This window comes from Grampus griseus, assembly GCF_964374135.1.
Source record: "Grampus griseus genome assembly, chromosome: 4".
NCBI lineage: Eukaryota > Metazoa > Chordata > Mammalia > Artiodactyla > Delphinidae > Grampus > Grampus griseus.
The window spans coordinates 35,805,429-35,821,211 of record NC_138997.1 but is presented as its reverse complement, the minus strand read 5'-3'; the positions used below and the strand labels follow the sequence as shown (position 1 = coordinate 35,821,211).

General features: G+C 40.2%; 1 protein-coding gene across 2 annotated transcripts in view; it reads right to left on the bottom strand.

Annotated features, from left to right (window-relative positions):
- Window positions 1-13,111, bottom strand: part of SLC10A6 (solute carrier family 10 member 6) — a gene marked incomplete at both ends in the record, with an annotated part of 32,004 nt that extends 18,893 nt beyond the window's left edge. The window contains 3 exons of one of the 2 annotated variants that reach the window (XM_082653480.1): window positions 579-667; window positions 2,238-2,356; window positions 12,699-13,111. In XM_082653480.1, the coding sequence (XP_082509606.1) occupies window positions 579-667; window positions 2,238-2,356; window positions 12,699-13,111 (621 nt within the window). The remainder of the gene's footprint in view (window positions 1-578; window positions 668-2,237; window positions 2,357-12,698) is intronic. The other variant, XM_082653481.1, reaches the window with a different exon arrangement.
- Between the last annotated feature and the right edge of the window lie 2,672 nt (window positions 13,112-15,783).

Genomic DNA, 15,783 nt, shown 5'->3' with positions numbered 1-15,783 from the left:
CAACCCTGGAAAGTCAAGAGGAGGTAGAGGGTTCCAGCTCCCATCATTCCAGGGCCAGACTCCTCAGTGCATTCTGGATGATTTCATTCTGACAGTTATTCGTGTGGTCAACAGCCCTTGTTTGTGTGTACAAACTCCATCTTTAGAGGCTCACCCAGGAATGCTTCTGAAAGACAGCCCTTCATCCTGCTGTTCCAGGAAGCCAGCCACACTCATAAACAATGGGCCCCATTTCATGCAGATTTGAACAGCCTTTGCTTGAGAGCACCTGTGTGAAGCCTTGTGAACAAATGGGTGCTCTCTGGCCACACGCAGGCCTAAGCTTTTCTGTCACTAAAGCACGAGTTCCATGCTTTGCAGGGTGTCATAAGCCTCAGTGTAGGGGCCCATGGGAGTGACAAAGCAAGGCTTAGAGTGGAGGAAATATGGTGGCTGGATCCAAAAATGCAGGACACATAAAGAAAATTGCTAGGTGTGGGGCCGTGTCTGACTGGCCCCTTTGTTCTGGTCATTGCCTACGTCTATTTGTGAAGTCTCTTGATTCTGAAGTGTGCTAACTGTCCCATGGAGTTGCTTACCTTAAGAATAATTTTGGATTGTTTTGGCCACCTATAATTCACATAGACACCAAAGGCCACAGGAATGGTCAGGCACACAAGGGTAATTCCTGAAGAGAAGAAAAATCTGTCAGATGGTATCCCCTCTCACCCTGACCACCCATTTCTCAACAATTTATGTCTATTTCAATTAGATAAAAGCTTTAATTCAAGATGCATTTTATTTCTGCATCCACTTCCAAAAAAAAGTTTGTTAATGTTTAGAAGACAATCTTTGAAGGGTATATGATACCACTGAATGCCGTCACAAACAGTCTCTCATTTCTCTCAGAATCCCTCAACAATCACATGGAATTTTAGAGACAACTGAAAATGTAAAGATTAGAAAACAGGAGGACCCTTTTATGTCTGCAAAATTCTTTGGTTGCTGTGTATGGGGTCACCACTCTACAACTATAGCTATTATTTCTCCATTTGAAGCCAATGGGTGATTTGCTTCGCAAGGGAAAGAATATCTATTACAAGACAAAAACAGCATTTGTTACAGAAACCAAAGGAAGTTCTTATATTTCCAAGTGTAGCCAGGTAACCCAAAGGCAGGTAGAGAAATACATCTTTTAATTAACACAAGTGACTGAAGACAGGCTCAACAGAGCAGAGGTCTACTTGCCAATAGGATCCATACACTGACATTTTCCAGTGTTACTTTCCAAATCTGCTCACTTGCAACACTAGCTCCAAAGTCATGTGAGTTTCTCATATTTGGGGCTTTAATTGTTTACAAGTGCCTTTTAGAGTATATTATTAAAACAGAATATATTAAATAATTTAGTGATAAGAAAAAGTTGCACATAAAATCATGATTTCTAAATTAAGATTTCACTCAAATTTTACAAATTCAGTGGGCTTCACCTGTTATCAGGACATGGCTCTATTCATGGTTCTGAACTATAGGCCATGGGCTGTAAGCTCTCCAAGTGATTACTTGAGACTCCAGATTGACACTTTGGAGTTTATGAATCATGGTTTCTACCAATTCTCCAAAGACTCTGATAAAACCAGAATAGACATATTATCTCACCAAGTTTTTCTTCCAATCCTAGTGAGTCCACAGAGCTCTCAGAGTTTAAGGAGATAATGAAAGAGCTATGGGTGTGGTTGTGACATGTGGATATGCTTTAATACTCAATAGGAATCATTTATGTTGATCAGTAAAGAAGTCAAGGCCACAGGTGATATAAAAGGTGGGGCTGAGGGAACTAAGATCTCATTAGAGCCACTGTGATTCAGTTCACCTGTGGGTCATAATGAGTCTAACTGCTTTCTAGTGAATTATATAAGGGTTGTTTGGTTTTTTTAGTAAGTAAGTTTTCTGGCTTTGTTTTCAAAAGTGAACCGTTGTAGGAGTTAAGAGCTTGGACTTTGCAGTCAGTTTCGCGAGTCAGAATTCCAGTCTGCACTTACCAGCTGCATGACCTTGGTCGAGTTACTTCACCTCCCTAATTCTGAAAATACAGGATATGGGACTGGTAATAGAATCTGTACTGTAGGGTTATTTGGAGAATTAAATTAGATAACATATTTAAACCCCTGTATAAAGGAGACACATAGTAAACAACAGCTATTATTATTACCATCACCATTACTATTACTATTTCATGTCACAAGCCCAATACAGACCTATGTTCTGATATGGAATGGTGAGATTCTGCTCAAGATTCCAGGACAAGGTGTAGAGGTAAAGGCAGAGTGGCATCATTCCCAGGGCAACCACTGTGGAACAAGTTGTCATACTGATGCTGAAAGTAAAATTAAAGTAGATGCTTAAGAGGGAAAGTTTGAAATGAAGAATTTAGTCCTTACCAAAAACAACTCCTGGGGTACAACTTCTTAGAGATTATGTAGGGTAAGTTACTTGAAACTGTCTCCTGTTTTATTATTCAACAAATGATGACTGTTATTTGTGGTCTAGAAAAAGATTTCCTGCAGTTCTTGCCATCTATCAATTAACTCATATTTTATGAGCATTTACTCGTCCTAAACATTCTGCTAGTCACTATAAGGATTCATTTTTTTCCTTGTACAGTTCTTTATTGATATATAATTCATAGACCATGAAATTCATTCATTTTAAAGTATCTTTAGTATATGTGACTGTACTATTCTATTTCCAGAATATTTTCATCACCCCAAAAAGAAGCTCCACCCCATTAGCAGTCCCTCCCCATTCCCTTCTCCCCCCAGCCCCTGATAACCAGGAATCTATTTTCTGTCTTTATAGGATTTTGTCCCTATCTGGGTGATAAAACCAGCAACAAAATCAATCAGTAAAATTAGGGGAAATAAGGTAAATGGAAATGAGATATTCTTCAGGCCAACAAAATACTTACGTTTAAATCACTGGGAAAAATTACACAATCTGTTTAAGCACATACAAACTGTTTATAGACACGATTAATGCTGCTCTACAGATGAGGTGAGGCACACGGAACATTATACAACACAACCCAGGGGTAAAGCAAGTGTTTATTCCCTTCAACACTAGGCTTCAAGAGTCTTGGAAGGTTTTAATATTCATAGTTTAAATTCTCACAGCAGACTGCCTTGCACATAGTATATGCCCAACCTGTGTTAACGGTACAAATGGCCTAGAAACTGAGGCTCACTACCTCCCAGCCCAGCGAGGAGGGGAAGGAGACCCTTCGTAGGACTAAGGTCTGCTGCAGAGATAGCAAGGGTCCTCCAGCACTTGATCAGGCCTGCAAGTTACACATCATTCTTCCTCATAATATGAATCACCAATGTTTCCATCTAATTACCCTGTCTATAAAATAATTTGTCTGTGATAACTTTGACATTTTCTATCAGAAGAATGTTTATATTCCCAGCAAAGCAGCAACCATTATATTTCAATGATATTAAAAATACTCCTTCTGTACTCTCAATCACTGCTGGCGAAATGAGGACTTCCCTGGTGGCGCAGTGGTTAAGTATCTGCCTGCCAGTGCAGGGGACACGGGTTCGAGCCCTGGTCTGGGAAGATCCCACATGCTGCGGAGCAAGTAAGCCCGTGTGCCGCAACAAGAGAAGCCACCGCAACGAGAAGCTCGCACACCGCAACGAAGAATAGCCCCCACTTGCCACAACTAGAGAAAGACCGTGTGCAGCAATGAAGACCCAACGCAGCCAAAAATAAATAAATAAATAAATTTATTATTTTTTTAAATGCAAAATGGCACAGCCCCTGGAGGGAGTTTGGTAATATCTAGCAAAATTACACATGTGTTTACACTTTGACCCAACAATCTCCCATCTGGGAATCCAGCCCAAAGATGCACTGTCAAATATTTAACTAATTGGTGACCCTTTCAGAAAACCAGACTTAGGTAATTCACAAACATTTGTATATATCCCTTCTCCTCTTTGTTTTCATTTAAACAATCCTGTTTCATAGCTGCTGTTTAGAGAACAGAGGCTTTGTTGTTTTCTTTTCAAAGCAACTTACTCTGCAGCTTGGTTGCTTTTGTTTTTTTCTCCACTTAATATCATAGGCATGTTTCAGGGCAACAGATATAACAAACTCATTTTTTTTAAAAGAACTGCAGAGTACAACATAAATATGCCATAATTTCTTCAATCACTCCATTAATGCTGAAAAAATTGTTTGAGTTTTCTTTCATTATAAGCAATGTATTAAACATTCTTACATATATTTCACTTGAAATAATTCTTCTCTTTCTGTAAAATAGATTCTCCAAAGTGGAATCACTGTGTCAAAAGTTTCTGTTTTTTATTTTAATAGATACTTCTAGATTATTTTCAAAAGAGCTTGCTGCATTTCGCAATCTTGCCTGCACTGGAGGCAATCAATCCCTTTTAATTCTCATGAGAACATTGAAAACTACATCTCACTCTTCTTTTGTTATACACCTGACTCTCTACAAGGTTGTGCTTTCTTTCATGTTTATTAACCTCTTGGATATCCCCTCTCAACAGCCTTTCTTGTCTGATTTTTCTTTTCTCAACCTGTAGGAGCTACTTTAAAATTAGGGTACATATCATCAAATGTAATACAAATATTTTTGCCAAGGTTATTTTGTATTTTTACTATGCTTATGACTTTTGCCATAATAAATAACAGTGAGATAGTCAAATCTGTCCATCTGTCCTTTTTTTTTCCTGGTTTCTAAGTTCCTTGCCTTGTTAAAGATTTCCCCCTCTCCTGAGGTTATTCAAATATTGCCCCCACTTTTTACTTTTTCATAGGTTTATATTTTACATTTATATCTTTAACTTATCTAAAATTTTTATTGTATAAGGTATGAAACTAATCTATTGTCTTTTATATTGAGAGGCAAGTGTGTTAAATTTTCCAAATAAACAATTTTTCACTAAACTGAAGTGCCAACTTCATTATATATTATATATACGTTCAAGTGTGTTCAAAATGTCCTTGTTTCCTAAGCAAATATCAGACTGTTTTAATTATGGTGTTTTCATAGTGTATTTTTGTATACGACAGAGCAGACACTTCCATGTAAATCTTTCTTTTCAAACTTTTCTGAGCAGTTCTTGCATATATTTCACTCCATATGAGATTTAAAATTATCTTATTCTATTAAGAATGCTTGGGCTTCCCTGGTGGCGCAGTGGTTGAGAGTCTGCCTGCCGATGCAGGGGACACAGGTTCGTGCCCCGGTCCAGGAAGATCCCACATGCCGCGGAGCGGCTGGGCCCGTGAGCCATGGCCGCTGAGCCTGTGCGTCCAGAGCCTGTGCTCCACAACGGGAGAGGCCACAACAGTGAGAGGCCCGCGTACCACTAAAAAAAACAAAAAACAAAACAAAAAAAAAAAAGAATGCTTACTTTGGGCTTCCCTGGTGGTGCAGTGGTTGGGAGTCCGCCTGCCGATGCAGGGGACACGGGTTCGTGCCCCGGGAAGATCCCATACGCCGCGGAGCGGCTGGGCCCGTGAGCCATGGCCACTGGGCCTGCGCATCTGGAGCCTGTGCTCCGCAACGGGAAGGGCCACGGCAGTGAAGGGGCCGCGTACCAAAAAAAAAAAAAAAAAAAACAAAGAATGCTTACTTTGAGCAGTCTTCTTCCTAACTAGAGAGCAGATTAACGAAGAAAACCAGCTTGCCACAGCTCTCAAACCTTTGTATTCAAGAATAGTGTGTGTCTGGAATGCTTTTCCAAATTCCTAGTCTATGATAGTGCTACATTCCTGGCTCTTCATATCACCACATCCTGAAAGGAATTCCATATTACATCACTTTGATCTTGAACTTCTGGAGAACTAGCAGACAATTTTCCTCCTCTATGGCTATGGCTCAAACACCAGAAAGGTAAGATTCATGACTGTGGGAAGCAAAGTGTGAGATTATATCAGACTGATTCTATATCCTTGATTACATAGGTTACTACTTCTACCCTTTATACAACTTCACGCCCATAATGTTCACAGTAATGGTCAAGGAAGGCAACAGATGACCCTGGTGCTCTGCCAAGCTGGAAAAGCACAAGTGAACGTGTCTGAATGCATTGGATAGTCACACCTTTTGTTTTACTGCCATGAAATTCCAATGTAGCATAAACAGAGGATGTGGTCAACTGGGTCTCTTGGCTGTTCACATATAGGAAAATTGTTGGCAAAATCTGATTTCAGTATAACAAGATTCCACTTGCACTAAGAAGAATGGTGTCACCATCTGCAAACTATTACAGAGAATAATGGGACAGATTAAGCAAGTCTGGACAAACAGGTAAATCCTGAACCTCCTTTAAAACATGGAAATTACATATATATGCATTATATTAAAATGTAGTGTCGATAAGTATACCATTTTGCAATTGGGGTTTAAATTATACGCCTGTTGTTTTAGTTTGAAACCAATAAACTCAGGAACTCTGACACTCAAAACTATGAAAGTACACACTTGCTTCCCTACTGAAAAAAAACTTTTAAATTATCTAGGTAATCAGATGGACATGGAATATGCTATAAGATCAGATCAACAGACTTGGGCCTAGAGAAGAGTTCAAGGCCAGGTTTTCCATCCCTAAATATAAATGTTACTCCTGTCTGCTGCTTCTCAAGAACGGTAATCAGCATTTATTGAGCACCACCTGCTAAGTATCAGACCTCATTACATACATTTTCTCTTTTCGTCTATAAAACAACCCTATGGGTAGGTATTATTTTCATTTTATAGACAAGGAAATTATATATAGCATTATAGAAACACACTAAGTCACATGGATTCAATCTAAGTTCTGTCTCTCAAGATGATCTTCAGTTCTCCACTAGGCCCTGTCAGACAGATCTGAAGAATCTGAAGTCCCAGTTTCAGGGTTTCTGCTAAAGGATCAGGAGCTCCTTTAAAGTTCAAAAGTAAATTTGGCCACTGAATCCCTCAGGCTCTACCACCACCAGTGGTCAGAATCCTTTCTCTGCCGCTGAGGACACAAACACGTCCTCACAGAAGAATAGACCTCGTATAACAAAAGGTATCAAACTAAGAGTTCCCTGGTGGCCTAGTGGTTAGGATTCCAGGATTTCAATGCTGGGGCCAGGGTTCAATCCATGGTCGGGGAACTGAGATCCCACAAGCCACATGGTATGGCCAAAAAAAAAAGTTATCAAACTAAAGACAGTGGGAGCTGTCCTAAGTTGTACCAATAAACTGATTGCATTTCAAGAGAAGTTTTTGTAACACACACGAGCAATCAGAAACTTTCCTTCAGTCATTCACCCTCATCTATCAAGCCCCTGCCACCACCAGGCTGGCTCTAAGCATGCAGAGGAACAAGCCCCGGAGGAGCTCAGAGACCTAGTGAGGCTGAAAGTAGCCCAGCTGCCGCAGTGTCCTCTGATAGATGACAAGAAAGCATTGCATATTTAGTGCTATGGGACAGAGGAGAGGCATCTCTGCCAAATAGTTTCCAGAGAAACACTAAAAACTGGGGTGGGAGAGGGGGATGCTTAGACTTTATAATTTGCTTTTCTTTTCCTATTGTCACAAAATACTTAAAACTTAAAAAAGCCTCAGATCCATTTCTGGATTATACCCAAAAGAACTGAAAGTAAGGACTCCAACAGATATTTGCACACCCGCGTTCATGGAAGAATTACTTACAATAGCCAAAACGAAGAAGCAACCCAAGTGTCCATCAATGGATAAATGGATAAATAAAATGTCTTATATGCATACAATAGATTATTATTCAGCCTTAAAAAGAAAGGAAATTCTGACACAAGCTACAACATAGCTGCACTTTGAAGACATTATGCTAAGTGAAATAGGCCAGACACAAAAGGACAAGTGTTTTATGACTTCACTAATATGAGATACCTAAAGTAGTCAAATTCATAGAAACAGAAAGTAGCATGGCGGTTGCCAGGGCCTAAAGGGAAGGAGAAATTATTGTTTAAGGGATACAGAGTTTCAATTTGGGAAGATGAAAAAGTTCTAGAGGTGGATGGTGGTGATGATTGTACAACAACGTGAATGTACTTAATGCCATTGAACTGTACGCTTAAAAATGTTAAAATGGTAAATGCTATGTTATGTATATTTTACCACAGTAGAAAAAAGACACATGACACAAATGAACTTATCTACGAAACAGAACAGACTCACAAACATAGAGAACACACTTGTGATTGCAAGGGGGAAGTAGGCAGGGGAGGGATGGATTGGGAGTTTGGGATTAGCAGATGCAAACTATTACATGTAGAATGGATAAACAATAAGGTCCTACTGTAGAGCACAGGGAAATATATTCAATATCCTGTAATAAACCATAATGGAAAAGTAAAAGAAAAAGGGACCTCAGAAAGTCTAACCCAATGGTTTTACAAATGAGGAAACAGGTCCAGAAAGGTATGCTGAAAGACACACAGCTCCTTGAGCAGAGACTAAAACACAGGCCCCTGACACAGTGTTCTTTTGCCTGACCCATATATTAATAATAATAACTCATACAGCATTTTGTGCCAGTAAGACTCTGAGCACTTTATATATATTAACTCATTCAATCCTTACAACAATCCATGAGGTAACTTATGTTTCTCCCTATTTTAGAAGTGAGGAAACTAAAGCATAGAGAATTTACGTTACCTGCCAAGAGGACCCAGCTAGTAAGGGATGGATCTACTTTCTGGCTCCAGACTGGTGCACTTAACTATGACACTGTACTGCCAGATCTCAGTTTTCATGTCCTACTGTCCAAGGCAAGAATTCTGTCCATCCTTAGTATAGTAGATTGCAAAAATGTCCCCAGTTCTTTCTCCCGCTCTTTTCCATGCCCTCTGCACTGTGACTTTGCAGCTCACCCCATGGAGAGGCAGAATCTACTTCTCCAGTCCTTGTATCTGGGCTAGCCTTGCAATTTGCATTAGCCACTGGAATGTGGTGGAAGTGATGGTGAACTGCTTTCAAGCTCAGGCCTCAAGAGACCTTGTAAGCTTCCCAGACACTGTCATGTGGTTAGGTCTAGGCTAGCTGGCTGGAGAATGAGAGGCCACAGGGAGGAGAGCCCAATTGTCCCAGCTGAGGCCATCCAAGATCAGTCCACATTTAGCCCGTCCCCGGACATGTGAGAGAGCCCTGCCAAGATCAGCAGAGCTCAGTCCAGGGGCAAGATAATTTTAAGGCTCTTCATACATGTAGGCCAACTGTTTTCCAGAACCGTTATAATGGATGATTGGAGGAGACAGATCAGGCCAGCTGTTGTTGCAGCCTGTGAAGACAATGGGCAAAAGAAAGTTGGAAAAGTGCTGGGTATATTTAAAGAACAGTTACTAGGGACTTCCCTGGTGGTCCAGTGGGTAAGACTCTGTGCTCCCAATGCAGGGGGCCGGGGTTCAATCCCTGTTCAGCGAACTAGATCCCACATGCTACGACAAAGATCCTGCGTGCCACAACTAAGACCCAGTGCAGCCTACATAAATAAATAAATAAAAATTAAATCTTAAAAAAAAAAAAAACAGTTAATAGTCCATTTTGACCAAAGACCTGTTATGCTTAAGGGTTTAATGGTAAATAAACCTGCAGGAGTCAGTTAGACCCAGCTTAGGTTCTACCCAATTTAACAGGTGTTGAGAAGCCTTTACATGTATAATATGTTCCTTTTCTCCTCACAATACCATGAAGGAAGTACTATGATTTCCAGTTACAGAAAGAGGTCCCAAGTCAGGATATAAAGACAGGCAGTCTGACCCCAGAGCCTGCCTTATCCACTTACTACAAAACCATGAAGGAAAGACTGAAGGTAGAGAGAACATTGAGAAGATACTGCAATTGGCCAAGAAAGAAACTGTGGTGCCTGACCTGAGGTGATGGCAGTGGACAGATAGGAAGCAATAGCTATGGGTGACATCAAGAGGGTGGGCTACAGTACTAGCCAGAGGACTGACTAAAGAAAGTGAAGCATGAAGGGGAGTCATGGGGTGGGGAGGGACTGCGAAGATGATGAGTCCAGGTGACTGGGAGGATGACTGGTGTCAGCATCAGATACTCAGAATGCAGAAACTGGTTCAAACATGTTGATTCTGAAACTCCTTGTTTAGTGTGAACGCATGGAGAACTGCAAGTAAATTGAATGAAGCACGGAGTTAAGGCATGAGAAACACATTTAGGTTTAGCGCTCATCTCAAGAGCACTAAATCTAAATTTCCTCATTTGTAAAATGAAGATGTTGTACTAAATGCTCTTGGATTTTATCCAGTATGAAAAACAAAATTTCTATCAATGACTGCCTAGTGAGTTTTGCTTGAGTTATTTTAGTTGGTAATCAAGTAAGAAAAACATAGTGAACTTGTAGATTGTTTCACTTGATAATACTGAATTTCCTATTTGCAATTTTTACTGAGAATTAAGATTTATTACTCTTGTATCTATAAGCTTTTGAAAATCTAATATTTAGTCCCCATTTTAAAATTTCATTTCTTAGAATTTAAATTTTATGCTTGTTTTTTGTTTTGTTTTTTGTTTGTGAGTCTCAAAATCAAAATTTTATAAGAAAAATGGGAAAGTAGCTAATATTTATTACATACCTACTATGTGCCTGGCATCCAACATACATATTTCCTCCTTAAAATACATCCTTGTGGGGAATAGGCAATTTTAACATGTTTTACGAATGAAGCTTATAGGTTAAATAATTTGACCAAAGTTAAAAGCTAATTAAAGGAAGTAAAATGAGCTTTATCTTTTATAGACTTCCTATTAATTGGTGTTTTTATTATAATTTTGGCTAATAAGAGATGAAGGTAATAAATGTTCTCTTTCCCAGAACAGAAGTGCTTGAGAACACTGCTTAACGATTTATGTTCCTGCTCAGAAGATCTAGTTGTGTTAATAAATGGCATTGAAGAAAGTCCCTAAATTTCAGGCTGATGAGAAACAGATGTGCTTTTAAATCTGAGTTCTGCCATACTCATTTGTAGCATTTGGCAACATACTTAACCAATCTGAGACACAATTTTCTCAGCTGTAAAATTCAGAATAATAAAAGGCCATTTACAAGGTTATTTTGAGAGCCAAGAAAGAAGGAAAAGAAAATACATGAAAGCATAGACCCCATGCCTGTCAGGGTACTTAATAACTATGTTTCCTTTTTCTTTCCAAAAACTTTCAGGCCCTGGAATTTATCACTGTTATATGGACTTTGTGTAAAGAATATTTATCATTTCCCAATTATTATGTTAATGGTCAACTTAATTGAATTTGAATTAGCAGTGCATGTTAGGGTTTTTTTTAATTTAATTTTATTTATTTTTCATACAGCAGGTTCTTATTAGTTATCCATTTTAGACATATTAGTGTATACATGTCAATCCCAATCTCCCAATTCATCACACCACCACCACCCCACCCCCCGCCACTTTCCCTGGGGGGGGGGGGTTAAATTAGCCATGCAAGTGATTCATTTCAAATCTTTGATAAGTGGGTAACTAGAAACATAGCCATATGAAAATTAATTATTGGTCTGTTTGGCATGAACCCATTAAAATTTATAGGTGAAATAAGTTCCATATGCTAAACATTCAGCACATGCAGGAAACTAGAAACCCATACCTGCAGCTGACTCACTAACGTCAACTCCCAGCACGGTCAGCACCTCTGATTCATTCATTGTATAATAAATCTCAACTAAATGACATACACATCGAACAGAGATTTATATTTATAAGTAGTTCTTTCTCTGGGCAAAAGGTGAAACAGCTTGTTCAGAAGTAAGCAAAGATTCTAGAAAGACCACTGTTTTTAGCCCTGTCATTTTTTCCAGTTGTGACTCCTCTGTTTTTTCCTCAAATGCTCTTTTCCCCATCAAAACAAGTACTCCAAAATACCTGTGACTAATTCAATCTCATTAAAATGTAAATGAATGATAAAGCTTAATGTTTCCTGGGGTATTTATCTACACCATAATTGGAAATAAGGTCACTGGCTTAAATGAAAGGAATGAGATTCTAGTAATGAATGTTAAACATCTGCAAAACAACAAGAAAGAACAGTCTTAGTCATAAGTCTTTGTGTTGCTCCCCAAGTCAACTCAATAGCCACTTAAAACAGGATACATCTATCACATACCCCTAAAGCTCCCTTATCCTGTCCCCCAAAATACTTATCTCATAAAGTAGGTGCTCGGGCATCACTTGCTGATTAGAGCCATGAGGCCCTCATTCTGGTTATGCCGCTGCCACCACCACCACTACAATAGCTACCAACCAGTATCCTTAGCTTCCTGGGATTCTGAACCTATGTCCTGGGAGACTGTGAAACCAGGACTGTTGTTAAAGCCATCAGCGTGGGTGAGAATGAGTTCACGCCTAGGAAGGGCCATTGGGTGAGGAAGGAGACCTGCTTTCACTGTTGCATATGAACCCAACCCCTCTACTCAGAAAAGTAGTTGACAGTAAAACAGAGGACAATCACAGCAAAGTAAATTTTAAGTTCAGAAAGGAAAGTCCTTCTGGGACCAAACAAGTCTGTGTAAAATGTTTCCCAATGGAATGTCTACCTAGATTGGCAGAGTTTTTAACGTGAAGGTGTCAGTCCCCCCCATCCCCACCCCCATCCCTGGCAGAGTGCTATCAGGGGAAGACAGCTGAGCTTCCCTAGTGTAACTTACCTGAGATCCATATCTCCATCAACCCAGTAGGTGAAAATGTTAGAGATGGTTCCGCCTGGGCAGCACCCCATGATGAGGATAGCCATAGCTTGGACTGGCTTCAGAGAGAAGCTGATGACCAGGAGATAGGCAGTAAGAGGCATGAGCCCAAACTGGCAGAGCAGTCCCACAGCAATGCCCCAGGGTCTCCTGATGTGCGACCAGAGCCTCCGGATCTCCACAGAGCATCCCAAGGAGAACATGAGCAGGCCGGTCATCACGGCTGACACCACTGTGAAAACAAGTTCCAGGTTCCCATAGACCTCCAGCCCCACTGGCAACTCCTCCTCTGAACTGTTGGCAGGGCAGGCTGAGCTGCTGGAACAATTTGCTCTCATCTCCTTATTCCTTAAGGCAGCATTACAAATGAACATCTGCCGCGATGGCTGGGCAGGTCTATCCTGCCACGTTTTGTAATAATTCCAAGTCACACATGGAGGATCATTCCAATAGCTGTTGGCCAGTCAGGTGATTCATCCTAATCTGATCAATTTATTCACAAGTGGCATTATAAAAGTAATTATCATGGGCATGAAACATATAATAAATAATATTTATAATATTATTATAAATATATATATTATAAATATAATAAATAATATTATTTATAATAATATAATAACATATAATAAACTGTGGTAATTACTTTCCACTTCTGTTCTTACTCACCAGTGAATATTCAAGTGAAATGAGACAAGCAAGCACTGTCAAGTGGAGCAACTGGTATGCCGTCAGAAATCACATTGTGTTCCAGGAGAGAGGTTGGATGGCAAGGCATAATTTCTCCAAGTTCAGTGGGGATTTCCAAAAGCTAGGAGGCAATGTTCTGCAGAGACAAAGGCTAACTCTGGAAAAAAGAAAGGCAGCTAAGCCAAAGCCACACCTCACAGCATTAGGAGAACTCTTCTGTTGAAGACATTAAAACAAAAGGCCAGGTAAGGAAATGTCAGGAAGGACTAAGGATAATTTCAAAAGAGCTTTGGAATTAGTCTCACTTTTTCTTCTTTCTATTTCTATTAGAATTTGTGTCTAAAGCCAATAATTAAACACCTGTAAAAATAATGATATTAAGCACCTGATTTACCTCATGAAACATGTGGAAACTCACTTCTGAACACAAAATAATTCAAGGGAGCTGTCACTTTCTTTTTGAGATGCCTCACCCCAGGTCTTGTAGTGAGGTCTGGGAATTCAGCAAAAAAAATGTAGTAAAGAGCTTGTCTGGAAGGCTGAAGACAGAGTCTGAGGTCAGCCTCTGACTGCAGTGGCCCAGGGCCCCTCTGTGTGCCTTAACCACATGGACACATGTTTTGTTGGCAAAACCAGACAAGGAAAATATAGTTCCATGAAACTGAAGCTCCAAAACAGCAGATGCCACACCCCTTCTCACAGAAAGCAGGAAGTATATTTGTGGGACAAGGAGGGACACTAGCTATGCATTGTTTATTTTTGGATTTAGCAAATTATTTTCCATGACAAAATGCTCCAGGCATGTTTGCTGTATTAAAAACAAGTTGAATACAAATGTAAAATGAAATCTAACTATTTGCAGAAAGTATAAACTGCCTGAGGCAAACCCCCCTAAAAGCAGCTCTGAAGGTAGAACCTTGCTGGAGGTCATCAGAGGTCGGCATGAGGACCTGCTGCCACCAATTCTTATTTTATGCCCGAGAACAAGCCAATGTCTACACTAAGCTTGGTGAGCCTGTCAGGAGGCTACCCAGAACCATCTATATTGTGTTCATACAGAGCCAAGCAGAGAAATGAACATTTAGGAGTGGGTTAGGTCTCTGGAAAGCTACATGTTCCCAGCTAAATGATGCTGAGGGGTGGTCGAGCTGAGGAGAAATGGAGGAAGGAGAGCACTAACATTTTTTGAGCACCTACTAAGTGACAGAGGCATGCTAGGTACTTTACACATATGTGGCTGTGTCTGGTGAAGCAGAAGTGTTTTTTTAACCTTATTTAGTAAGAAGGTATCAGATTATTTCTGTCTGGGTAATGTCAAAAAGTCCCTTGGCAGTCCTTTGTTCCCGAAATAATCACTTGAATGACCCTTCTTAATTATACAAATTTAGGTTTAGTAAGCCATTCCTGATAGATGACAGTGATAGGAACTTTGGTGATTTGCTTGGTACTCAGCTCTAATAGATTGGAGGAGGGGGCTAAATTTGCAAAGTGGACTTAAGGAGTCTCCAAAGGGGAAGGTGTCCTTGGCCACTTGCCTTTTGAAATTCAGTGTTAGCAGAATTTCTCAAATGAATTAGGATGATTACAACTGAGGTCCACTGGTAGAAAATAAAATCTAATTACACATCCAGAAAGGAAGGGATGTCTGGACAGGTGACAAGTTTCTCTGGATCCAGTTGTCTGGGCACAGATGTCACAGGGTGATACAGGACACACAACTGAGTATGTGGATGTAACCAGAAGAGAAGTAACCTTGAGAGGCCAAGCCTGGGCACTACCAAGTTGTGTGCAAGGATCTGGACCAGAAGGGGCATGGCAGCAGTGGGTGAGGACCCACTGGCCTCAGTAGTACCAATTTATTCAACAGGTCCCAACAAAACAACAACAGCTGAGACCAGGGCCTACCAGTGGACTGGTTGGGCTTTTCTGAGTTTCTCTCCATTTGGAGTTGAGAAGGCGCCTCCTTCGGAAGAGTAAGCACCTAGAGTTCTTAGTAAATTTGTAAAGGAGATTTTAAATAGGGGATCCCAAACATATTGACATGTAGAGATTCTAGTGATTAATTAGAAAATTTTAAAAGCCAAACTTACACCCCGTGCTAGTGAGGTGGATCATGAGATCCCACTGAATCTTCACATCCAAACTAAGAGGTATGTACTATCATTCCCCACTTCACAGATAAGGAAACAAAGGACTAGTGAGGCCTTTGTGATTTGTCCAAGGTTATTAAGCAAGTAAGTTGTAACCCTGGGATATTAAATCCCAGTCTAATTCTCAGCTTGGCCTCATTTCCCTGGAGCACAGCAAAGTGGAAACAATGAAAGTAGTTGGCAGCATGATCATGCTGAAAAGACTG